General features: G+C 46.4%; 1 protein-coding gene across 1 annotated transcript in view; it reads right to left on the reverse strand.

Moving 5' to 3' along the window:
* LOC146185208 (methanethiol oxidase-like) overlaps window positions 1-27370 on the reverse strand; it is a 59167-nt gene that overhangs the window by 28711 nt on the left and 3086 nt on the right. Inside the window, exons 2-5 of the mRNA XM_084606179.1 lie at window positions 19272-19438; window positions 6536-6721; window positions 923-1040; window positions 167-349 (exon numbers count right to left, since the gene is read on the reverse strand). Of these exons, the coding sequence (XP_084462305.1) occupies window positions 167-349; window positions 923-1040; window positions 6536-6721; window positions 19272-19438 (654 nt within the window). The remainder of the gene's footprint in view (window positions 1-166; window positions 350-922; window positions 1041-6535; window positions 6722-19271; window positions 19439-27370) is intronic.

The following is a 27370-nucleotide window of genomic DNA, read 5'->3' on the forward strand; positions in this document are numbered from 1 at the left end:
CACACACACACACACACACACACACACACACACACACACACACACACACACACACACACACACACACACACACACACACACACACACACACACACACACACACACACACACACACACACACACACACGCACACACACACACACAGTTCGAACTTAAGTGGTCTCACCGTCCTCAACGTCCTTCATGTCGAAGCCCTTCTTGAAGGCGGAAGGCGCGCCCCACTGGCTGCTGACCATAACTTTGTGCCGAGGCTGGTACCAAAAGTCGTAGCCAAAGGCGGCACACTTGCACGAGCCGGCACACACACTGCGTAGTGTCAACGCACTGCCGTCTAGCACGAAGAAGCACCCTGAAAAAAAAGAAAAACGAAAAGAACACAACCGCTCACTGGCGCTAACCAAAGCCAGAGCGTCTGACGCTAGGAATAAAACTATCAGCTGGTGCATCGGGTAGAGCTGTCATGTTTCAGACGCACACAGTGCCTGTGTCGGAGGCCTCAATGAATGGTTTCGAGTTTCAGCCACTTGGGCTCTTTCAGCGAACATTACCGAAATGGCAGGGGAAATAAACAGGTGTTTTGTTCCACACTTATCAAAACGTGGCCCCTTCGTTCCAGCTTAAAGCTGTGACTTTTTCGGAAGTAGCAAAGCGCCCTTTGTCACTGGGCTATCCTTTACAGAGTCAACACCAAATAGCTAAGAAATTTCTTTTGGACATCAGCGGCATGACAAGTCTTCCAAGCGAAAATATCGCTACGGGAAGAGTCATAGCTCGGGAAGACGTTTCTCGTTCGCATGCCTTGAAGTTTAGGATCTCTATGAGCCCGAACACCGCGAAACTCGACCGATTGATGTGAAAGCTCCAGGTCACGGAGCGAATTTAATTTAAACTGTCCCGAGCCCATCGTAACAAAAAGCAGTACCTTTAGCGCTGCCGTCAGGTTTGCCCATGGTGCTGATCATGACGTTTCCATCAGCGAGGCAGTGTGGTGTGTGAGGCGTGGCCAGGCCGAGAGCGTGCATCTCTCCGGGTTCGATGACCTGCGCAAAATGTCGTGCCTCAATGATAAATGGGAGCCGGTATCACTCTCTACGCTGTTTATCTTTCACCTCAACTCGTGAACACCATCATACTGTAAAGCATTTAACGCATCGGAGAGCCCAAACATTTTTTTTTCCACTTCGTGCATGAATAGCAGATTTCGTCACGGTAACGCATTGCCTCGGGCTCACATGCGGCGTGTTCCTTTGGGCCTTGCTGAAATCACCGCCCTTTTTTAATATGCTTTACCGACTTCACTCCATGCTGCGAAGCCTGACGCTGTTTTAAGTGTGCTCGCAACGGACTTCGCTAGCTGCATTCAAAGAGTACACCAGCTTATGATCGGGTCGGTACTTTGAGTCTTGAACAGGCAAGGGCACGAGGCAATAAACTATACCGATTAGCATTTTCGCAAGCCTTGTTATCCAGAAGAAAGAGTTAGTTTCGAGACGTCTCGTATTCTCTGTAGTTATGAAAAGATCTAAGCTCTCCCGTCACCGTAAACTCAGAAAAGTTGCCAGCTGACGAATCTGGATTGGTGATAGGCGTCGAAAAGGTTGCCTTTTTTGACACCAGGCGTCGAAAATGAAGGGAGCTGAGATCTTTTGGCGGCAAAATAAGCCTTACTTAGGAACTGATTTACTTCCGAAACTTTGATCAACTACAAAAATGTGGCACGCGCGATATAACGGCATGCTTGCGACTCTACACAACCCCCATGAATTACCTCATTTGTGCCAGACGTATTATGACTGCAGAGCTAATGTTGTCTACACAATGAAGCGTTAGGATCGAATAAGAACTGAAATAATGAGATTAACTGTATGCCTTGTTTTGATGACCTTCAGTTCCATATCTGCTTCAGGAACTTGCGATCAGTTCACGTCCCAGCGCGCGGAGCACGCACGGCTCCAACATTAGCACACTTTTCTGTCTACTAGCATTTTAGTCATGCAAAAAACCCCTCTCGCGCTGTACACGTACTCTTCAATTGCACGCAGTTTTCTTAGCAACGTCATAATGCAATAAATACAATCGAAGCTACATGCTATAGTATACTGCCGACACCAACGGTCGACGAGTGTTCTGCTTTAATTCGCAGGGGTGATAGTTGTTTTGCATATCGATATCTTAAACATATTAAATACGATTAGGTAGTTACAAAGCGGACTTATATCGAGGTGAACGTCGTGCACGACGTTGTTGCGGGCATAAAAAGCGCATTTCGCGGTTTAATCTGATTCAGTTCGTCAAACGCATGATTAAAGGAGTGGACGAGAATAATAAGTTTCTCTTCTAAATAAATTTGCTTGCGCAGCAATCTGGTCGATCTTGACGGTGCAGTGCAGGTGACACATCGCGGCACACCAGCGAAGGGCGTAAACGTACAAAAGAAAGAGCGCGGCGCACGCGGCGAAGGAAGCGACCAGTCTGCGCCCCACTTCGTACTGACAGATGGCCTGGTCATCAAGAGCGCCAGCATCAGTCGGCGATGTGCCCAAGTAAGTAATTGGCAGGCCGTTCGGAAAGAAGTAAGCAAAAAACTGCAATTCGTAGAGCACCTTTTTTTTTTTTTTTTTTTTTGAGAATTGAAACCATGTCGACATCAAGAATGTTTTATCGCCGTAATTTTATGCCGTCTCCGCTTTGCCACACAATCGCACATTTACTGACAAAACAAAAAGACCTAAAATGTTCGGTGATGAAATAACAATAAATCCCATTTTAATACCGTGCTCAAAACTGAACCTAAGGAAAATCTTTCATTTTTACAATGAACACATTCCATTTCATCCAGCTTACGAACAAGCAATGGCCTTGTTTTTGCATGTTTTCTTTTTATGGAGACGTCCTGCAAATGACATGCACCTCCTCCATCATATCTACCTGTGGGATAAAAATACGAATGGCATTAAATAACCTAGCTACTTGGGCAGACCCATAAATGTGGGTTTCAGTTTCTCCTGCAAAGAAAAATAAAGAGTAGTTCTGTTCTCTTTAACACGAGGCATACACGTTAGATCTGCACGCACACACATTACATTCACGAGAGCGAAACAAGCCAAACACTTTTGTTCCAATAAATAAAACAAGTACAATTTTGATAAGCATGAACATTGGTCTTGAATTGGTGTGAAAGGGAGCACGAATTAAGTCCGACGAAGGGAAAAATCTCAAGCGCATTTGTACCAGGCAAAAACTCTCCTAGCGAGTAGCGGCGGGAGAGAGGAAGTGTGACACATGCTGGATCATGGCACCCGCTCCACGCATCCCGGCCACGGCGGACGCTTTTTGATGGAGGCGAAAAGCAAGGAGCCCGTGTGCTGTTTAATGTCAGTGCTCGTTAAAGAACCCAGGTGGTCAAAATTTTCGGAGGCCTCCACTACGGCGTCTGTCACAGCCGCTTGTGTCGCTTCGGGACATTACACTCCATAAACTAAACCAAACCCAACCAAACAGCTAGGTACCGAATCCGTCATCGGCAATGGCTGCTCTGCCGGGGTCACACTCATGCGCATAGTCTGCCACATCGATCACGTTAACTGTTTATTTTATTGCGATGGAAATACTGTGCCAGGTTTCGAGCCGTCACGCGGTCCCGGCGGAGGGCACGCTTGACCTTGAACAGCCGAGGAGGGGGAGCAGAAGAAGAAGCAGCAGCAGAAAAGCAGCAGCAGAAAAGCAGCAGCAGAAAAGCAGCAGCAGAAAAGCAGCAGCAGAAAAGCAGCAGCAGAAAAGCAGCAGAAGAAAAGCAGCAGAAGAAAAGCAGCAGAAGAAAAGCAGCAGAAGAAAAGCAGCAGAAGAAAAGCAGCAGAAGAAAAGCAGCAGAAGAAGAAGCAGAAGAAGAAGCAGAAGAAGAAGCAGAAGAAGAAGCAGAAGACGCAGCAGAAGAAGATGAAGACTAGTAACTTCATACACTTAAAGAATGAGCTTAAGTCTCCTAAATAATGTAGCACCTTATACTGATGGGGCGTGATAGAGGAATGTAGCAGGCAAAAGAAGCTTCCGCCATTGCTATCGCAATTCAACTAGGGTTAACGAGAGTTAAACCACAACTAATTATTTAATTGGATACATTTAAAGCACCCTTTTCTCAGGGTGTAAACTGCTCTCAGTAAATTGTCTTGAATAGTCTTGTCTGCTGTAACGCATTGACCGAACAATGGCATTCTTACCTTATTTTGTTAGTTCATTTCATAAAGCTGTTTTTATCAAATGTCCGAGCTCATATGAATCTCGAGAAGAGTCGAGCCACTATCGGCATGTGACTGATGGTGCTTTCAAGCGTCTTCTACGTTGGCTTGACGCCGCACCTGTGCCAGTAAACGTGGGCGTCACTGAAATGTAGCTCGAGCGCTGCAGCTCTCAGGCTCAAATGTAATGGTTTTAGCTTTCCTTGAGACATGTGTCACCTGATGCTGCTTGAAGACCAGAGCACTACAAGGAGGTAGTTTTACATGAACGATATCAATCGCTATCTTACTTCTTACAGGAATGATGTTGACGTTTATTGCAATCAGCTTCGGCGTGGGGGCGCTGTGGTTAGGGAACTCGACGGCTAATCCAAGGACGAGGGATCAAATCCAAGCAGCCGCGGCCTTTCGATGAAGACAAAAAGCAAGGCGTCCGTGTACTGAACGATATCAGCGCGCATTAATAAACACTAGATTGTCAAAATTTCCAGCGCACACCACTACAGGATCCCTCATAGCCTAGTCTCTTTGGAACTAAGGCTGCATGTTAAGTTTAGCACGTGACTTCATCTTTAGTGCTGGTATGGTATCCTTTGGTGAAATCCAGCTTTGTTGCACCTAACCTTGACCTGTCATAACTCGCTCAGACCTTAATTGGAACTCGCTCCATGCTTCTGGCGTCGTTTTGCGTGGCTCACGGAAAGCTCTTCTGACGGTAGTGTCTATATAAATCTTTCACCCATCTCTCGTAATGACCCTTAAAGCTTGAAGCGCTTCAAGTGCTCTGGTTTCGTGAAAGGACGCTGCAGTTTCGCTGCCCACAACATTCGCTTGCACCCATTAATCTTTCCGGCTCGTGTCAGTTTTCACCAGCAGTAGATGCACAGACTCCTTCCATTCTCTTCCCTCTCCCACAAAGTCGTCTTGCCTCACTTCGTCTTCCTTCTCGGCAATGTCTATACAGACATTCCTCGTGGAGTTCCCAATCTGCCAACCGAAACTTCCTGCCGACTGCGGACAGACAGATTTTTCAAACATCGGACGTCTAATGTGGACGCATTAAAAACAGATTCAATTACATCATCACATATACTCCACAGCAGCGTAAGGCGCAGTGTAATAAATTTATAATTAAGCGCACAGCACGCAAAAAATAGCTGCAGCGAAACGTTCGCAGACATTCTCTTCTCATATTGTTACCGGGGCAGCAGGAAATTGTATATAAGCGGTATTTCAGTAAATATGATGGAGGCGTGTGGATGCAATAATCGCAATGGCGGGTTTTAAGGTGACTTTAGATTGGATATTACATTGTGTTCTACGCTCTCTCTTTTTCGCAGATTAAACTACATGCAAATTATTTTCATGGAGCCTCACCATACGCATTGCTTTAAACGTTGGGCATATATGGAGAGGCACTGACATAAGAGGACCCGCGTCAGCTGCAAGAATGGAGATATATACGCCCAGTGAGGAAAAGTGAAACAGTCACTGGTAAGACACGGCATCGACGACATAGAAACAGCCCCTGTGTTCCAGTTTTGAGCATAAAAATAAAATCCGATTTATTGTACAGATCTCCGAGCGTAAGCTATAATTCTACCACGCCAATCCTGAAGGTCATCTTGCTCTGAACATTTGACCTTGAACGCTTGCGCTGTGGAAAGCAAGCATCGTTATCTTCACTCTCCAAGGTCATTCATCTGCGCAAAGCAGATAATGCGCACACATTACCTGTCTTGCGTAGCCGATCACGCCTCGTGTAAAACTGCAACACACTGTCACGCTGTGCAGAAAACGTCATCGTCTTCATCAAGTTTCATCTGCGCAGCTCATTCATTTACCCTAAGTTAATACGCCTGCACGTCATCTTGGTGAGTGCGGACGAGGTCCGCGAGCCTAGCGTCGAACGCATTCCACCAAGCGGCGTGACAAAAAGAGGCGGCGAGTCGTAGAGGAACCCATTCTTGCAAAACACTGACCGGAAAGTCTGCCGAGGCCATAGAAAAACGTGAAGCCAGAACAGCCTGTGGTCAAGAAGCTTACCAAGTGCGGTAACGAGCAGAGGTCCAAGTGGCAGCAGCAACTCGGTTGCGACCAATGGCCGACACTCGTGAAACTTAGTTCACAGATAGTTGAACCTCTAATGTTTCTTTGCAAGCAAGTGTGCGATTGTGCGCTAAAGACGACGGCATAAGATTACTCCGATAAACAGTTTCCCATGTCGACATGATTTCCATTCTAAGACGGACTTGTGAGAAATGCAGCTTGTAAGGCAGCTGACATGCCCAAGTACGTACCTTCAGCAGAGTCGGCTTCCTGAGGTTGTGACTGAGGTCCACGACGTAGACGCGGTCGCTGTTGAGGCTTGGCAAGATGAGCCGGTTCCGGCGCTTGTTTGGCCTTCCGTAGCAGCTGCTGCAGGTGTTCCAGTTCATGTGGTGCAGCTCGTCTCCCTTGTAGGGCATCGAAAGCCTGTAGATCACCTGCGGATGCGCAGCAGTGACCGGATTGGACACATCAGGCTACATTGTGAATCTCGCAAGGCTAAACCAAGGGAGTCACCAGAAAAAAAAAAAAAACATGCACGCTTAGTAGGTAGTGACCTTAAAACCAGCGTTTTCGGTGTCGAAAGAGGCGGCCTCTTATTTGCTTAAGTAAATTGACAAACTATAGGTCTGTGCTGGCTTACAGCGAAAGACCAGAAGTTGCTACTACGCAATAAGAAATAAAATGGAGGTTGCAAGTTTCAAGCAAGTTTGGTTATGCACCAGAAACCAGGTTACACGGCGATATGTGTTACGTGACTGGGTGTTTTGATACCTATAGTCGACTTAAAACATTGACTTTCCTGAGAAACACACACATTCGAAAAAAAAATGGTCATTGCTTGTTCGCCTAAAAGCAATGCTGGATGAAATGGAATGTGTTCTAAAATAAAGTAAAATATTTCCTTTATACAGGTTTGAGCATGAAATCAAAATATGATTTGCTGTCAGCTCATCACCACACATCTCACTAGCAGGTGTTTTTTTTCTCAGCGTGTGATTGTGTGCCGAATAGAAGGCTAAATAGAATTACTGTACCAAACCGTCCTGATCGCGTCCTGATTTTCATTCTCTTATGATGGGCATTCAACATGCAGCTTGTCTAATTATATCCAAGCAGCATAAGACTACGGTCTTACTTTGTTGTGCACTAATTTCAATCAATATCTGTGTGATATTCGACTTGTTTCATTTTTATGGTTCTCACTCGTGCAACACATACTTTTGCGCTTTCATTTCCACCGATATCAAAGTCACTAGGAACCCAGAAGAAGTTTACGGAATGTTTCTGTGTTTGATATTGTCCCATGGTGGTGTCAATGGCGCCGATTGCTTAGTTCTTTTGCGGACTAAAGTCGGCCCAATAAAGAGTTGATTCCTGTGAATATCAAGTCTCCTCATTTGTTACCAACGGCATTGTCACCACCACGGGATATTTACATGTTGTATAACACGTTGTATTTGATGTTGATATTTACATGTAAAATGCAGCCAGGATGCTCAGGGATTCTGCATATATGATACAATTTTTGATATTCACATTTCTTATTTTCTCTAACACTAAAACAGCAGAATAAGGTTCAGCAGTGAAAACTTTTGCATATCGAGGCAGTTGTATTGCTTTTCAGTTTTGTATTCTACTAGTATACGCTTCCTACATGGACTTCCTATCTCAATCCCTTGTGCCCCATGGTGAGTGGCAGGCACCATGACTGAACAATGCACCTTTTTTATGGCTTCTGTTAAACAAAATGATTGCCTTAAGAAAAAAGGCAGACCGAAGGCATGGCATAATTTGCACACATGAAAAAAGAACGAAGAAACGCTTTCCAAATACTATGCAGTACATTCTCACTTGAACAGAAACCAGCTTGAATCTCGTCCCCTTTTCCAGTGCACAAGTGTTCGATAGATACTCTAGGCTCAAAGTACAAAGTCAGCAAAATAGCAAATGGAAAGCTGCTATTTGAGATCAGTGATGAAACAGAATATGCAAAGCTCACAAACATTTATTATACTGGCGACACTCCTGAAGCCATCACTTCTCATATAGCCCTGAATATCGTCCACGGAGTAATAGGCTAAATGGCGCTTAGCGCGGTAAGAAATAAAACGTTTCTCGCTATATTCCATGATTACCACGTACCTTCGGTTCATCATCATCAGCCGGACTATATCCACTGCAGGATAAAGGCCTTTCCCATTTTCCTTCAATTTGCTACCGCCCTCTGCTACGCTTGCATTCCCTTGGAATCCAATTGGTTACTCGTAGAGACCACCGGTTATCCTCTCTTTGAACTATATGCCCTGCCCATGTCCATTTCTCCTTAACTTTGATTAGAATGTCATTAATCGAGTTATTTCTTTGACCGATTCTGCACGCTTCCTATCTCTTAACGTTACACCTACCATTTTCCTTTCCATGGCCCTCTGCGTTGTCCTCAACTTAAATAGGACCCTTTTAGTTAACCTCCATGTTTAAGCTCCATAGGTCACTACTGGTAGGATGCAACTGTTACACACTTTCCTCCTGAGTGATACCGGTAAGCTGCTAGTCATAATGTTTGAGTACCTTCCAAATGCGCTCCATCCCAACCTTATTCTCTTAGCTATTTTCCTTTCGTGATCTGGATCTGTGGTCACTGCGACATATGCGCTCCATCCCAATCTTATTCTCTTAGTTATTTTCCTTTAGTGGTCCGGATCTGTGGTCACTACGACTTAAAACGCTTCGCTACCTATTTTAAGCTACAGTTCATTTCCCAGGCTGTTCAGCATATTAATCCTTAGGCCGACTTTTCTGCGCCTCCTGTCGATCATTTATCATTAGTTACAGTTTGTCCCCTGATTTACTTAACAAGGCAATGCCATCAGCGAATCGCAGATTACTTAGATATTCTCCATTGACCCTGACGCCTAAGTGCTCCCTATTCCATGCCTTTGAATACACTTTCTAACCAAGCTGTAAATAGCACTGAGGAGATCGTGTCCCCTTGCCTAACACCTTTCTTAATTTGAATTTTATCCCTTTCTATATGCAGAACTATGGTTACTGTGCAGCTACTATAGACATCTTCCAGTACTTTCACATATGGCTTACACCTTGACCTCGCAATGCCTGCATGACCGCGGAGGTTTCGGCCGAGTCAAATGCTTTCTCGCAGTCAATGAGTGCTATTTATAGGGGCTGGTTTATTACGAGCACTTTTCTATCAACTGGTTTATAGTGTGGATGAATATGATCGATGGTAGAGTACCCTTTCAGAAATCCTGCTTGATCGTTTGGTTGACTAAAGTCTAAGGTTGTCCTCATCCTATTAGCGATTACCTTGTTAATTACCTTCTAAATAACTGATAGTAAGCTGACTGGTCTGTAATTTTTCAAGTCCTCATCGTCGCCTTTCTTATGAATTAAGATAATGTTAGTGTGCTTCCGTGGTTCCGGTACTTTCGATGTCTTCGGGCATTGCGTATACAGCGCAGCCAGTTTGTCTAGCACGATATCCCCTTCGTCCTTCAACAGATCTGTAGTTACCTGATCCTCCCCAGCTGCTTTCCCCCTCTTCATAGCTTCTAAGGCTTTCTTAACCTCACTTTTCGTTACTGGCAGAACGTCTGATTGCTCTTCATAACAGCCAATTTCATTCTTGTCCTGACTACTATGGCTACTGTACTGGTCTGTAGAGAACTCCTCTGCTACCTTGATTAACTTGTCCATATTAGTAACGACATTTCACGCCTTGTCCCTCAGTGCATACATCTGATTTTTGCCTATGCGTAATTTTCTCGTTACCACAACAGGCTACGACCATTCTTCTGAGCATGTTCAATTTTCCCTATGTTATACTTCATTAGGTCGGCCACCTTGCGCCTGTTCATTAGCTTTGATATCTCTGCCAGTTTTTTCCGGTCTGTTCGCTTGGAGGGTTTCATATTTTGGCGTCTCTTAATAAAATCTCGCCTCCCTAGACAGTTTACCAGTATCCTCTCTAATAATTCTACCGCCTACTTTACTGTGGGTTCCTCAGTACTAATTGTTTGCCTGTACAAAAAGCGATACATTATTTGCTCTAACTACCGTCCAGAATGACAATTGTTCGGCCGAACAAAACATAGTATACTCGTGATTGCGTACCAATATGTTCCGCTATAATTTCAAGATCGCACTAAACGACAAAAAAAGTTTTGATTTATTTATTTATTGATTGATTGACTAATTGATTGATTTTTGGGTTTAGCGTCCCAAAGCGACTCAGGCTATAAGAGACGTCGTAGTGGAGGACTCCTGAAATTTCGACCACCAGGGGTTCTTTAACGTGCCCTGACTTCGCCCAGCACACAGGCGCCTAGCTTTTCGCCTCGATAGAGAAGCGGTCGCCGAGGCCAGGATTCTATCCCGCGTCCTTAGGCACAGTAGTCGGGCGCCCTAACCACTGAGCGGGCACAAAAGCTTTCTGTGAAAACTTTGAATATGTCGCAACCGCTCTACAGGCAGCGGTAACTGTTTCGAGCTTGTGTGCTCTGTTTAGGTTCCCCTCTCGAGTGCATGCTACGCGAAATCTGCATAGGTTTCCCACTCTGTGTCTAACATTTTCGCGATAGGGTGTGAGCAATTAAATAATACAGGGCTGAGCGCGGGGACTGAGCTAACTAGTCGGGAACAAAAAGGCAAGGAAACAAATCAGCAGCCCAAAATTTCCCCCGTTGAAGACACCCAAAACGTTTTGTGAATTAGTATTAAGTCTCAGTAATGGATTCTATACTTGATGAAGGTTTCTTCCAAAGCGCTAAAACCATCTAGCTGCAATCTAGTGCGCGACAGCTCGTTTTCATCATTTCACTGCACTTCGCAGGAGCGAAAATCGATATTGTGTAATCCGCAAACAAATAGAGCCACGAGCAACGCATTAATAATCCGCACTCTGAAGCAGTCGTTGCGTTTCATCAAGTATCAGACTAGCTACTTCATTGTCAACCATTCCAAGCTCAGATCAGTAATCAAATAATGTTTTGCAAATTGAGATAATCGGGGAAGACCGGTCGTAGCATTGTGCATGAATAAATTTCTGAACAGCACCGAAAACCTGGCAATTCTCAAGTTCAGAAACGAAATTATACAACGTACAGCCTCTCGCAGCAAACTTCTCTCAGGAAACCGCTCGCGTTGGTTTCACAGGTCGCGCTTTCCTTTTCGAAATAAAGCAACCTAATTCATGTCACGCCACAGTACTAGGCCTGGCCAGTGCATATCTTTTGTCGGGAGCTAATAGAAGCTGGAAATCTCATTTGCAGCACGGCTGATCAGCTCACCGCTTTTTCCAGCAGACCGGGAACTTCATTTAGGCACACACGTCGCCTTGAACTAGACGCGGTCGGAGCCTGAGCCTCCGACAAATTGCTTTCCTCTCACCTTGGGCTTGGCGAAGTCTTAGAGCGGTGGGGGGCAGCTGCCTCAACTATTTTGCGCGGTTGTCGTCCGCTGAAACCTCCGGCTCAATTATCTTTTGTTTCAATAGAGTTTCGAAATTTGGAGTTGTGTAAAAATGAAAACGACCACCACAGAAATGAGGGCTGTTTACACGTGCCTCGGCTCCATGCTGCAAATTTTACCTAACACCACAGAATTTCCTAGGGCTGCTTTTGAAATTGAAGTTTACCTTCTTTACAAGAATGTACAAAGCGTTGCCAAGAAAAGCTCTCTAGATACCGCTTTAACTGTGCTCAAGCTCGAGTTTAATTATCAGCAGCTGCATAATATGCTAGGTCATTTTATAGTTAACATAAGCAAAATACGGTACATTTTCTCAATATTGCATAGAGCACAGCGAACGCGGTTCACAGTGGAAATCTTATCCTGCTACTAATTGAAACAAGTACAGAAAATCAGACACCAAGAAACATCTCAGCAGCCAGAGCCAAAGGTATCCATTTCGCATAAGCTACACAGGTATAGTTGTCACAAAGTTTATTGCCACTAAACTAAAATTACCGATGGACATGGATGTACCCACCCCACCCACCCTAAGTAAGTGGGTGGGTGGATGGGCAAGCAAATCGTTGGGTGAGGTGTTTACACGAGATCTCAGCTAGACCCATACAATAACTACTGCTGGTTTCACCAGAGATGATCATCAGGAATAAACAGCCTCATATCCGCATGAAATCCAGAACGTTTGGTGACTGGACGAGTGAGTGCGGCATCGTCAGAGATAGAATCATGACTATGCATTGAGGAGGCGCCGGCAGATACCAAGTTTTCACGAGTGACTGACAACCCCTGACTTGCGAGTGTGAGCAACTTCAGCTGCGAATTGCTGGAGTGTTCACACCGCGTACATGTGCCCGAAGAAATATACTAACACGCTGGTATCGGATGTGTATGGCACTTCAGGTGGTTTCCGGTGCAGTCATAGTAACCAATATCGTCCATTAAATACACCTACGTTTCCTTCCTAAGTTTCTTTTTTTCAGCCATATCTCGACAAATTATCACCTTCTTTCAATGAAGTGCGCGCGAGACCACATCGTCTGGCTGCCACCAAGCTGTCAGCATTACTGAAGTGTTTTTGATTACCGACAGGCTTTACTTTTTAAGGCGAAAACCTTTAAGGTTATACTCGCGGCCATGATCCGTCCGGCAACGAGAAGTGTCACTTCGAGAGATCGTGACGTCACACCTGGTGACGTCATCGGTCAGTCTACCGTGAGGAATAGTTAAAACAAATAAATAAATCATGTCTCCACCAGGAATCGAAGCCCGATCCCTTGGATCCCCAGCCGATAGTTTTAACCAACAGCGCCACGCCCAGGATAGCGCAACGCACATCATAATTCTCCTTGTCTACCGTGAGAATGATAGAAGCGATGACAATGACGTTACCATTAATGATTATGATGACATTAGCAATGATGATGACCGTGCATTAAGTTGATAATGCTAATGAGAACAAATATGATTCACAAGTGTGCACCAGAAACGCTTAGGCTTTCACACTTCTGCACTGTAGATTCCATAGTTATCACAGAATTTTTTAGTGTCTGGTACGCGGCTTACATCTTACCAAACCGGATTTGGCATAACACATCTTGAAAGTCCACCGGATATGTTTATCAAAAACATCGTATCGAAAACGGATAGTGAGCCAGTGCCCCCGACAACCGGCCAGCGTTGCCTGCGGCATAGCAGCAGATCCTTTTCTATAAACCGAAAGCATTATTAAGTGCATATGTAAAACTATGGTGATTATAGTATTTAATAGCAAATACTAATAAAATGATAATTCACAACAATTGTTGGTGTAAAAGAATACAATAAAAACTAAAAATGACAATAAAAATAAAATAACATCCTGCTGCGCGCCGTATCCGGCTGACTGAGTTGGAACGGCAGGGAAGACGACTTAAAAGGGAACACGTTGCCTAATATGTCTATATCCTAGAGCCTAATCAGATCTAAACTTGGATGAAAAAAAAAATGCCGACTAACAGCTAAACCGAACCAGACTGTTTTCGCACGTCTAACTCAGTTTAACCACAGTGGAAACCCTGCTAATTTTTTTATGCGGAAATCTATTCCATTTTTGTCCTCCCGTGCCACTAGTGTAGTTACTGTCAGCTGAATTTGTCTTCCATGCGTTGATATTTCAGGAGATATGAAAAGAAATTTGAGGTTTTCAACATTGACATCAATGAGCAGATAAGGGTGGGCGAAAAATTCTGGAGAGCACTTTGGACTGATGAGGCGAAAGCCATTATAGCGCGGTGGATCATATAGCCCTCTAATAGGGTACCTCTATCTCCCTGTCTTCTTTCATTCTCACCTTCCTCCTTTCCTTTACGGCGTGGTACAAGTATCCGCGGAGAATTATGACATACTGTGCCTTTTCTATCCTGTAAATCAACTTAAAATGCCGCCGATGCCTGCTGTACTAACGACTCCTAGACATCAGGGTCTGCTTCTGTTTACTGTGTGGTGCGGCATTCGAGGAAGCGCAAATGAAAAACGCTGCACAGTACATGGCGCGCCCTCTTAGTCGAACATATCGGATGGGGGCAGTTCCTGATGTTATGACCGTGCATGGTCCGCACTTGCGCGCACTATTGTTCGCCTGTGGGCATGGATATGTGCTGTGGATATGTGCTGTTGGTGCAAGGGCTCTAAGTGAGCCTGTTTCCATGAATCTTTTTGTGTGAGCCTGCTTTGCTTTGTCGAGACCCTGCAAATGCCAAATTGGCCCTGTCAAGGAAAAGTCAAGAAAAATACAAAGAAACGTCGTCCTGTGAGAAATAGCCGGATGTGCTTTTGTTCAATTGTTCACCCTTCCCGTCGAGAAGCGCTATTGTCAAGTGAGGAATGCCTATTGTCCAAAGGAGACGACAGAGTGACACGTCCGCTGACGTACAGGACAAGAAAGGAGCATGACGAATACGGCCATTAGAGGAATTCCCGGGAATGCAGGAAAGATTTGCAATTGCCGGAAAGGGACAATGCTGGGAGCAGTATGTGGCGCGCACGTGCACTTGGGTTTCTGAGAAGGTAATCCACTTGCCGGAACCACCATATCGGATCTTTGCAGAAGAATAGAAATGTACCTCCTCGCTGTTCCCAAGCTCTAACCGCCAACAAGTGACCACGCCCAACGAAACAATACCGGACCAGTCAGTGCATCAGACCATCAGTGCAGTGATGTGTTCGATTGGATGCCGATATCTGAGGGGCGTGCCCTGGAACTGGTTGGTCAGCATCTTCAGAGAGGGGCTGGACATAGGGGGTTTTAATGACGTTGCAGAGCACGAAATGACGCTCTGAGCCCTGAGTAAACGGCTCATCCAGACGCTTCTCGCTATGAACTCTTAACGCTTGCCATTTTGCTGATATACCCCTTCTTTTTCATGTAAATAAGTTTTCTCAAAGTGCCATTAAACCTGCTTGTATATATTTTACCAACTTCGAAGATTCAATCCTTCATCAACCCCGAGTCTCTGCACGCTACCAAGTGAAGGCCGGGTCGACTTAGTCCCAGCGTCACGACACTGACCCTGCGGGGTTGGGTCGGTAGGTGGAGTTACTGTCAGCTGAATTTGTCTTCCATGGGTTGATATTTCAGGAGATATGAAAGGAAATTTGAGATTTTCAACACTGACATAGATCAATGAGCAGATAAGGGTGGGCGAAAAATTCCGGATGGGACTTTGGACCGATGAGGCGAAAGCCATTATAGCGCGGTGGATCATATAGCCCTCCAATAGGATACCTCTATCTCCCTGTCTTCTTTCATTCCCACCTTCCTCCTTTATGGGGCTAGCCAACCACCGAATTTTTAGCGGTTGTAGGCCGTCATTGCACCCGCCGCAACAGAAAGACGCGCGCCGTTACAGCCGCCGAGCACCACCCAAGGGGCGGCGGGTACAACGATGGCCCACAACAGATAAAAATTCGGTGGCTGGCCAGCCCCCGCCGCAAGCGGAGTCTGTTTTTGTGTCGCCAGCTGAACTTTGGCGGTGCTGTCCAACCTAATTTCAATAGTAATTTCGTTGCGTCCAACGTAACCTTGCTGTTGACCACACAGATACCAATGAGGAGTGGACTAATTTCTTCGAGACTTATTTTTTTAGCGTTTACTACTGAGCTTTGAAATTTCGAGCATTTTTATATGGTTTTATTTTGCTGTGGACAATGCAGTACTAGAATTTTTTTTGTAGAAGAGCTAGAATGGCAATTTTGTTTCTTTCGAAAGGGCGATCTGCCAAAACCGGAGAGACGAAACATTGCTGTCGCTTAGCTCGGGTAAGCATTCTCGTCTTTTTCAGCGACAGTGAACCTGTTCCCACTTTTAGGAAGACCCGATGTGTCGTAATACGGTGCAGTCAGGGCAATTTATTTTACATAGCCCGAACTAACTAATGTTAGGAAGTGTACGCGACACTTGAGCTTCTTTGCAGGCTTAAATTAAATTAAATTGGTTCGCAGGAACGGAAAGGCGCAGTAACTGTCACACTTGCTCTGTGGACACCCGAACCGCGCCGTAAGGGAAGGGAGGAAGGTGGGAATGAAAGTGGAAAGAGAGAAAGAGGAGCCGTAGTGGAGGGCTACGGAGTAATTTCGACCACCTGGGGATCTTTAACGTGCGCTGACATCGCACAGCACACGGACGCCACTTCGTTTCGCCTCCATCGAAACGCAGCCGCCGCGGTCGGGTTCGAACCCGGGAACTCCGGCACAGTAGTCGGGCGTCTTACCACTGCACCACCCCGGCGGGGCTCTTTGCAGGCTGAAGTGTTCGAAACTGGTTTTAATGCGAAAGCATTACTGGCTATGTTCACAGATTTCTGTCCGCAGAACGTATCCGCAAATTAGTGTCCGCAGCCATTGTGAGTAAATGAGAAGCGGTAGAGGTTAACGAGTGGTGTCAATTGATAGAGGGTGACGTAATGTGTCCGAAGATATAATTAGGCCAATCAGTTAATTATGTCATTTTTAAAATAACTGGTTCACAGGTAAGGAAAGGCGCAGCATCTGTCACACTTATTCTGTGGACACCTGAACCGCACCGTAAGGGAAGAGAGGAAGGTGGGAGTGGAAGCGAGGAGAGAAAGGGGTGCCGTAGTGGAGACTTCAAGGATGTAACGTCACGCAACCTGAAGTAGAGCCGAAACAGGGCATAGGAAGGGATTGGCGCGTAATTTGAAAGTACCAAAGACAAAAATGGGTAAACAAGAAGTGAATTAATGTGACGTAGGTGATGTGGCATCACGCAACCGGAAGCAGAGCCGAAAAAGAGCATAGGAAGGAATTGGTCCGCAATTTGAAATAATGAAGACTAAAATGGGTAAACAAGAAATGAACGGACGTGCCCCCAGTGACGTGTGTGATGGCTGTGGCGCGGTAGAAACTCTCAAACATCATCTACTGCACTGCGCCGTGCTAGCCGAACCACGACGTGAGTTGCTGGCGACTTACAGAGCGCAGCGGATAATTCCGATCAGCGTAGCTGTGCGTCTGTGGCCGCCGGGCAGTGCGCGCGTCCGCGAGCGAACACACGTGAGCCTGTGCGAATATATCGAACAGGCGGGCTTGATGACCTGCCTCTTTCACCTCTCCAGATAGTGCGCGCTGTGACCGATCGCTCTGCGTGTGCTATTTCGGACAATAACGGCCGATCGCCCCACGATGGCCGTCAGTGTTTTGTACAGTGTGCACGTGCGTGCGTAGTGAACAGTTGCCTGGACGCAGAGCTATTGCAGAGGCCCGCCCGATGTATCGAGTGCTCAGTAACCTAAGACGTTTGCGGGTGGGCCTCAAGCAAAATACTGTATACTGTATCATAGTGTATATATTTCTTATTTTTACCTACCCTTTTCTTCTTCCCTATCGCTCACCTCTTTGATTTCCTCTACCTCTTCCTCGCTATTCCTTTATTTCCACCGCCCCAGTTCAGGTGCTTGAGATATCAGATACCGGAGCTGGCAAACATATTTTTCTTCCTTTTGCATATACATAAATAACCATTGCCACAACAAACTAGAAAAGCAACCAGCAGCAGCATCCGTGTTTTCGCATTACTCCAATACAGACTCTGCCGCTCTCTTTAATATTTCCCTCGAATGGGCGCAGCAGGGTTAGCGCACACCCCTGTGAGAGCCGGCAGCCGGGCCCAGGGACGCCAGTACCTTTTTTTAGAGCTGAGTGTTCGGTGGTGAGTCTGCAAGCGCCAGGAATTTTCGCCTCCTAGTGTTCTCTAACGTGCACTGACATCGCACAGTAGCAATATAGCCTAGTGTGCGAGTTGGTATTCCATCTTGAAAGAACGAAACAGTGCAACTAAAGGAAGGACACGAACAAGGGCTGGCATATACACCGCCTGTTTAAGCGAGAGCAAAAGCAGTTAATATCTAAATGCCGCGGGACAAGATTTTGTCATTCAAAATAACTAAAATTATAACGCATTTGCCGATTCTTAGCAAGATTCTAAGCGCAATATAGGTCTTTTGGGGCGATATGAACGCCTGCAAGTGTTTTGGGAATCATCAAATGTGTCATCAGGGTAGATGTTTAACCACGTATGTTTCTCGATTAAGCCACCAAATTTAGCTGAGCCCTTTTACGCGCCTTTCCTTTCCCTGACCCTTCCTTTTATTTGCGCTGTACCTACCCTTCTGTACGTGCGTTCCTTTCTGAGTGGCGTTATTCGTTCACTGTCGTTTCTTACAATCATGTCCCACCAACTAGTTCAGAAACAAATCATCCTGCAGCATCATTCTTTCAAGATCGCATAATAAACGGGTGCCTTGCTTTTCCCCTCCATCGAAATACAGCCGCCACAGCAAGGACTGAAAGGGGATTGAAAAGCAGAGAAAAGTTAGCGTGCGTAGATGAGGCAAGTATCATGATTTACCTCGGCTGTCAGGCCTGTCTCAAATGCGCCGTATACGAAAAGCAAGGCCAAAGTGGTTCGCTGCCTCCGCTCAAGCGGTTTAACGGTCCAAGCAACTGGCGTCGGCTAAACCACTTGGAACTCAATTTAGCAGGGGATACCCAAGCGGCATATGCGGCTAATAGCGAGAGGGTCGAGCCCACATGTGCTCGATAGCTGTAGTATCGAAATTCACCTGTATTTTACAGATTCCTCTGCAAATGCTACCTTCTTGCCCCCGCCCCCCCCCCCCCTTCCTTTTTTTTTTCCATTGAAGTGGTGCTTCTGGCTTTGTTTCCACGTTCCCAGCAGTTTTCGCCGTAAAAAATTCTCTGTAGCACAACACAGATGAAATAAATGTCTGCCATCCAATGTGAAATTTTTCCTAACCATGTTGTATTCTTCCTAATGTGTTCCTCCATACAAGTATCCCTCTCCTCAAATAACCTTGTTTTCTTTCTCCAAGCATAACTTCTGTTATCCCGTTATATCTTCCCCATTATTTCCTTTATTCCCCTGGCATCGACCAAATAGCAATAAAGCATGGAAGGCACAGAATGACAACTCATGTTCACCTTGCAGAAATCGGGCGAGTCATGGTCGACGCACACGACTGCCAGGTAGTCGGGCCTCTCCTTCGAAGGAACAATGCAGGGCACGTACACGATCTTCTCGCGGTGGCCTCTGGTGGCGGCCTCAAGCGGGGAGGCGTAGCCGACCGGGCATTCGTCGTCGCAGCAACCTGCATTCCAGAGATTTCACGAAAAGATGTGACGCTGTGTCGGCCCATGGGATGGCGATGAAGGAAATAAGTGGGTTTGCAAGCGAAAAGCACGGTATTCACGACGCGCAAAAGCTTGGCGTCCTGTCAGCTCAAGCAACGCTCTGCAATGTCTTCACCCAAACTGACCACAATCGAAACAGACTTCTACCGTGCCTAAAGCAGATGGTAGCGGCTAGTAGCTAAAGTTAGTAGTCAAGTGCAGCTTTTTTTTTTTAACTCAACCTTGCCGTGTCGCTAACGGCTGACCGTACCGAAACAATGATTGCGTTTTATTGTGAAATATATAGAGCGGTGTATTACCTTGTTAGGTTACTTTAACCGCAGATGGTGCAGCAAACTTTATAAGGTCTAACCCAGCAGTATTGCTTAATATAGGAAGTAACCGTACTTGCATGATAAGACAAACTTCTCGATTCTTTATCCAAGTCAAAGCGCCAATAGTGGTGTTATGACGCAACATAGATGCGACATACACCAGTCAAATGTTTCAACGATATCGCGTGAGCGTCGGCCCAATGGTATGTGAGAACCTTATGATGGCGCGAAGCTCCGGGCCCGACTACAATGAGCGCATGCACACGCGTTTCCTCACAGAGCGAATGTCTACTAGCTTCTTCCCATTAGCACAACACAGTCCTGGTTACATTGTACCCAGTCACCTGCGGCCAGTGTTAGCTGGGTTTGTTAGATAAAAATATCAGCGAAACTAGAGATGAGCGACTGTTTAGTCTGGTGCATGTCGGTTGCTTTTGCTTCCCGTAAAACAGACTAAAAATGCGTCATTGAAGAAATCTCGTGTAGTTCCGCATGTATAAATGCAGCCCGGCTGAGTTTTTTGCAGTAGCTGCGCAGAAGTTGGTTTAGCAGCAATTGCGCATGGTTGTGATTGTGCAGTCCATTGAAGATATCTCACATTATCTAAGTGACAATATCGTTAGGTTGATACCTGCGCCCACACGCGCATTTTCACGCATGTGCCACACGCGAATGCACGTGGAGGGCCCAGCCTGAACAAGCATTATGTAGGCCGAACGAGACGTCTTTCTTTTTCACTGCATTAGCAATTTGCCCCGTTTTTCACGTTTCGCTGGTTTAGTTCAAAGTTTTGCAGCACATGCGCAATCCTGCCACTGCTTTCCCAAATCGTCCAGGCAGCTGCGCAGCGAAGAAATCGTGAAAGGTATTGTGTCACACTCTCGTAAAGAACCCGACCGACGATACACGCGACGGACGAAATCGCACGCACGCCTGCTTATTCTCGATGGTTTCGCAGTTCCTGGTCGTGATAAGGCGCTGACAAGCTGTCCGGCCCGTCTAGAGTCGCGCGATACTGTTAAAGTAATGACCATGCAGGTTTGCATGCTAGGTTTCATGCAAGTTGGCTCAGGAGTACACCCTCTCCTAAACACACATGGAGCATGTGACAACAGACTGGAGACTAAGGCCACCTAAACCGCACCCAGCATTACTTCTTATGGCTCAAACACGCTGCGGCAACATCGCCTTCCGAGAAGACAAATGTTGCGGTACTTCAATGCAAAATTCTAAATCCAGACAAAACCGTGTTCGCAGAAATTTCGCGACCACTAGTCAGTGACAATAACGACAGCTTGGAAACAGTGCGCCCCACCCGTTCAGTGGTTCCCGACATATAAAACGACCGCCTGGTCAGCCTACACCCCAAAATATGGGAAGGAATAAAATTGGTCATAACGAATGGCGCTAACCCCTCGAATGCATGTGTGGCCGCGCATAGTAATTGATGCTCCTGCAGCACTCCTCGGCAGCAACCTCCAGCCGTACAGGCATCGATACTCTGAACAAACAGCGACCCCCAGAGACCCCAGCTCGAGCTCATCATCTCTGGGCAGTTACGCAGGCGGCTATTACCGCCGCTCTCTTCTTCCGCGTCGTAATAACGTTTGACGTAACGAGCTGTTGATGAGCGCAGCGCGAACGCGTGTGCTCTGCGGCGGAGAAGATAGCCGCCAGCGACTGCGGGCGGGAGCGAATGCTCGCTCTTTTCGGTAAGAAGAAGAGGGGGGGGGGGGGGGGGGGTACATCGTTGCGCAAAACAAGCTCTCTTTCTCGTTCTTCCATAAAATCGGTAATGCGAGCCACCTCCATTCAGAACGTACGCATGTACGCGCTTAAAGCGGCTGCACGGCACCACAGCGAAGCTGTTTGTGAAGGATTCGTATTATTCGTTTCGTCAGAATGTTCCGTAAATTTACTCCGTGGAAGAGGCACGACTTTGCACCAAGGTCTCCACACTCGTAGTTTAAGGCGGCTAATTTCACATAACAATTATTCAAACAAAAATTCAAAACCAAAGGCAGGAAAGGAAGAGGATGGAAGGAAGAGTTAAGAATAAAGATACAAGACGTTTTTTGATATCTCCCGTTATGAATAAAATGCAGGGGATAAAGCATGCTAGGTTCTTAGCATTGACAGCGAGGGAAAAAAAGGTGAAGGTACGAAAGAGACTGAAGCAATAGACATGACCGCAAATCTATACTTGTTTCCTTGCGTATTTCGTTCCTTCAAAACCGTTGCTTATCAAGTTGATGAATAACAAACATAACGTTAACGAAGCCACGCGCAACAATAACAATAAAGCGAACTCTTCAACACAAAACTGTTATCTGCGCCTTATTCGTCTGCGTATTTTTTCTTCATTGCTTGGGCAATGAAACCGGGAATAAATGGAGCACGAAGAAAAAGAAGTAAGGAAATAAAAATCTTCCAGCAAACTTCAGTACTGCGTTTTAAAAAGTCACCTTGACGTATGCACGCGCACAACTCTCGTGAACAGATGTGCTGACGGGTAAAATGCGCGTCGAATATTCAAAGCGACGCTTACTAAATCAGCCGCTAATTGTGAATACGAAGAATTAAGATACCATCATATGGCATGAGATTCCACCGTTCAAACGGAGCACCATCTTAATCGTAAACGCCATTCTGAAGACAAGCGGCAGGCGCTAGCGAATGCCACTGCCACATGGCAGCATAACAAATGGAGCAATCTTAGAAGGTACACTCCTGCGCAAAAGTGGAGAGATCACGCGAACCGCTGAAATTATTTTCCTGGGCAAAAAGATGCACCTCAATAGTTTGCTTAGGCAAGATCACAAGCATATTAGTGAGGCTACCCTATGTATATCTTAGAAATAACGGCTTCACCGCTAGAAAAAGCTGGCGTGCAGTTGTCAAAACGCGTGGTCTCCACTTTTGCGAAAGGGTGTACGCAGGTCAAGGAATATCAGTAGGGCGCGATGCTAATTTCAAAAGATCAGATGGTAGAATTGAATGCGATTAAGGTAGATGCCGAAAAACAAGTTTGCTCTTGTTGCACATTACCATCCTAACCCTGAATAACGAGGTACGGAATGCAGGCGTCAGATCTTGGAACGGTCAGCACGAAGTGTACACTGACCAAAAATACAGTCCAAGGTTCGACGAAAGTTAGTCTGGTCAGGCATTTATTAGAAAGAACAGTATAAAAGTCTGACCAAATCAATAGAAAATTGCGTTTCAGAACCCTTACGTGTTCCTTGTTCACAATAAGGCTTCATTACGAACCGTCATTTTTTAATAATTTGGTCATTGAATCATACTGTTCATTCTGACCATGGGATATTGCTTGAACACCTCTCCCGACAATGAAAACATGCTACACCGCAGCGCTCAAGAAGCGCTGCGGAGGCCAACGCGCAACAACAATGTCGATTCTCTGTGTTTTGAGTAAATTCGGTGCCTCCATCAATTCTATTACGCCATTTTCCGGCATTGAGGCGCGATCGCTAACTTTTCTATGCACTGAACATGCAGGCAATAGAATGGTACTGCTGAATGGTGATGTGCAGCATCAGATTTGAGTGATATATCGCACGTAGTGCTTTCAGTCTGCTGCTCGTGGGGCGTTCGCGTGTTGTGGGGATGCACATGTGTCCCCCTGTTTCATTGTAATGACTGAGCGTAATTACCACGCGATGCTACGCGCGCTTTGTTCGGGAGGCTAGCGAGGGAGGGCACACCCACCGGCCCGATTCCTTTTGCGCTCTGGCGGCTGTCTTCCTTCCCTTTCCTCTCGTATACATGCAGAAAATTTTTCATAGTTGGCGTTGTTGGGGATGACCTCGCTTCTCTAGAGGGCCCTTTGTCTTTTTGACCGCTGCGGGTTGTGGACGCGAAGCAACGAGAGGTGAGCAGAATGTTCCTGTCCGCTTTCTTGCGTACGCTTCCCCTTTGTGTTTTCTCTCACCCCCGTATGCAGACAGGGCGTTCTCTCGATGCAATAGTTGTTTTTGAGTGTTGTCTTGCCGTTGTATACTTAGCCAGGTGCAATAAACATTGCTTCGAGTCGGCAACTCTTGTTTGTTCCTTCTGGCCAGAGCCCGCCATGGTGGCGACTTATCGCACTGCGGGTTCGGCTCACAGCTGGTTAGGACTGGTGTGTGCTTTGGGGCTAGAACACTACTGCGTATACCGTTTTGAAGTTACTACAAAAATAAACCCCATGGTGTATACCACGCACTTCGGGGAAGCCGATGACTAGTTAAACCAAAAAGTTTAGGAAGCAAAAAGAATCTTTGCGAGCTCTAGCAATACCAGAGTTCAATCATTTTCTCATGAGAGAGAGAGAGAGACAGAGAGAGGGGGAGGGAGGTTTTAATGGCAACAGGAGACGTCATTAAAATAAAATATCTAGTCATGACAGTAGTCATGAATTCTAGTTATGACACTCCGCCGCAACTCTACGGGCAGCTTCGCGAGCTGCCAGCGACGGCAGCGGATGGGCGCTGCGTGCGTTCTGGGGGTAAAGTCACAGCTGCCGTCACCACTGCAAAGTGCCGGAAATTTTCAGCGCTCAGTTTTCACCTTCTGTCCTTTGTTGTGTCTGGTATGGTGTCCATGAAGGCACGGAAGAGTTTCGCGTGCCGGCTACGTACCTGGGCCGTCGCTCGCATTAAAGCGAAACGAAGCAAAAAATGTCGATATTGTGCCTTCCTTCTGACAGCGAATGGCAGGAAATGTGTTTCACTACCGGAAGAACCATTTGTCGCTTTACATTTCACTCCACGCAAGTGCGTGTCCGCGAAAAGCGCTTCGACTCGAGCGGAATTGTTTGCGTGCACCAAAGACAACTTGAAGGCACTGGCTGTGGCGTAGCAACGCGATGTTCGAAAACTTTTGCTGCACGCTACGGCGAGGGTTTTTGATGGCGTGCCGGCGTATTTACCGAAGCCCGACACAGCAAGAGCGTACGAAGCGTCGTCAAGAACTACCAGACCTTCGGGGCTTCGTGTACTGTGCGCGCGCCTGTCTGACACAAGCACTGCGGAGAATGGTGCAGGTATTTAAGGTGGCCGTACAGACTGACTTACTGCTTACATATTACTTGGGATGCCCATAAAGTTCGAAACTATGACATGGCCCAGCTATATCCGCTACTTAAATAATGATTATCAGACACCGAGTGCATGGTTTAATTGACTATCATAAGAGCGAAATGCTCCTAGCAAGTGACTTCGACAGTTTCCTGGGGCTTCTGAGGGCAGCAGAAGACTTCGTAGAGAAGTTCACTGTAGCGGTTCTATTCTGCAATGGCTACAATAACACCACAGAAAGCATAGTGCGTGATAGTTTAATTCCATCTGCTATTGTGGGTTGTCCATGACATTTTGTGGCAACAAGTTGGCCACTTTGGCTTTTAGGCCCTACACATGCATGTCATCAGCACAGAAAATACAATCACAAGAGCATGTGCGGGCACATTATGTCCGGCTAGTGGGGGATAAAAGTTGATAAGGTAACCTGTTGCTAGTTAAGTAGTCATGTCAACAGAATATAAAACAGATTTGTATAGCCAAATCTAGTAGTTGGAATATTGGTTCTGTTTTCATGAATAGGGTCCCTTTCACAGCGCATCGAACCTTCGTTTCTTTGTGTTCGTCCTGTTCTTTACGCTTTAGAATATTTAAGAATGTATTTGTTGCCATTAAGATTCTCGCTCCCAAGCCTTATTCGACGCTGAATTGCCCTTGATTATTTTTCATTTGAAAGATTAACATTCCCGGGTGTATTTAACCGCACTTTTTTCCACTCCGATAGGGCCGTAGAGGGCCAGCTGCCGCGCTGCTCCGATGCCCCCAGACAAGCAGAAGTGCCCCTAGTGGCTGCTCCTGTCCCTATAAAAGACTTTCGCCCAAGCCTCATGACATGCCAAAGTATACTACAGGACGGTGCTGGTACCTATGTGTGTGTGTGGGGGGGGGGGGGGGAGGAATTTGACAATCGTGCGGCCGATGTAGGCACACTGACATCCATCAAATCGCGTCATTGTTATGCCTAACCCAGGGTGGAACGCCATGAAAACACCGTAGAGTAACATCTCCTACAAGAGAAGACATCCATGCCCTTTAGCGGCCATGTTCGGCGTCATTATTGCCATCTGCCTCGGCTAGATGTCATTACACACACACGCACGCACGCACACGCGCACACGCACAGTTTTTGTTCAGGGACTATGGATGAAAAATTATTTCCAGGCAGAAATAACCAAATAGAGGTTATCTATTTGCTAAAATTAAGGCAAAATTAAGTACAAATTCTATGCTAGGTGGCATGCTACGCCGCCGCCCTATTCAAAGGGTGTAGCCTTGTCCCTACATGCATTCATAAAACGCGATGGCGATGTTATGGTGGCTAGAATAGCAAAGTGGCGGGGCTCCGGCGGTTGCGGAATTTCCAAGTTTCAGTGACTTTACAAGTTGTAAATGGCGACTGGACGCGATCGCCTGCATAAAACTACACAATGCCTGCGAAGAAGTGAAATCATAAGTGACAGTGTTGCGCCATTTTGAGATTTCGTGCTGAATTGAGGCGGCCATCTGAGTGGCAGGTGTGCTTCGCCACCTCCGCTAGGTGCGAAGAGAAAAAGCCTGCCACAGGATGCCTACGACTGTTTCCTCTGTTGTTGATTGTTACCCTATGGCAACGCGCGCGTCTGCTGGCTCTGCGCCGATGAAAAGTGACAAGTTGCTTCTGCAGACGCACCAGCATGAGGAAAGGCCTTGCTGATGCAAGCTGACACTGATTATCTGCAAACACCGACATCATATGCAGCGAAGCGTGAAGCTGTCCATGGTATTCATGAAAAAGCAAGAATAAAAGCAGCGGTGACAGATAAGCAAACGTTTCTAAGCGGTCGCCTTGTAAGCAGACTCTTCTGGCGAATTGAGCGCCGGCTTTGCCACGGCTTTCAGGCCGCTTTTCAATCATTGAAATGGGTTGCGTTAGTGCGTAGAATTGCCCCATCTGGTAGTGGTGCAGTTGTTAATATCCCCGAATACTGTGTCGGAGTACCAGGGTTCGGTACCGACTGCCGGCGGCTGCGTTTCGACGGAGGTGAAACGGAATGGCGTTCGTATGCTGTTGGATAGGGCGCGTTAAATGTCACTAGGTGGTCGAAACTACTCCAAAGCCCTTCCTTGCGGCACTCCGCTCTCTAGACTCACTCCCCCCTCCCCCTTCCCTTAAGGCGCGGTTAGGTGTAGACTATAAAAGAGTGACAAATGCAGTGCCTTTCCTGTTAACCGATTATTATTCATCCTGATAGGATGACGCTACAGCGGTACGGCATGTTTTATTTCGTTGCACGTTCACAAGTCCGCAATCTTTCTGCACGATCAGCGTCGTTGTAACTTGAAGTTCAGTGATGCAACGGCGACTAAGGCCAAAGCGCACTGAAACGATGTTTAACTCATGTGTGAAATGGGGTGGAATAACAATTCGCTGTGTCAAAAAGCGAAAGTAAGCATCCTGTGAAAATGGCTAGAAGCCATGTATGGCATCTAAATGGCATAAATATGTTGCTGTGATGCG

This window comes from Amblyomma maculatum, chromosome 6 (genome assembly GCF_055883805.1).
Source record: "Amblyomma maculatum isolate TAMU_Amacu chromosome 6, ASM5588380v1, whole genome shotgun sequence".
Lineage (NCBI taxonomy): Eukaryota > Metazoa > Arthropoda > Arachnida > Ixodida > Ixodidae > Amblyomma > Amblyomma maculatum.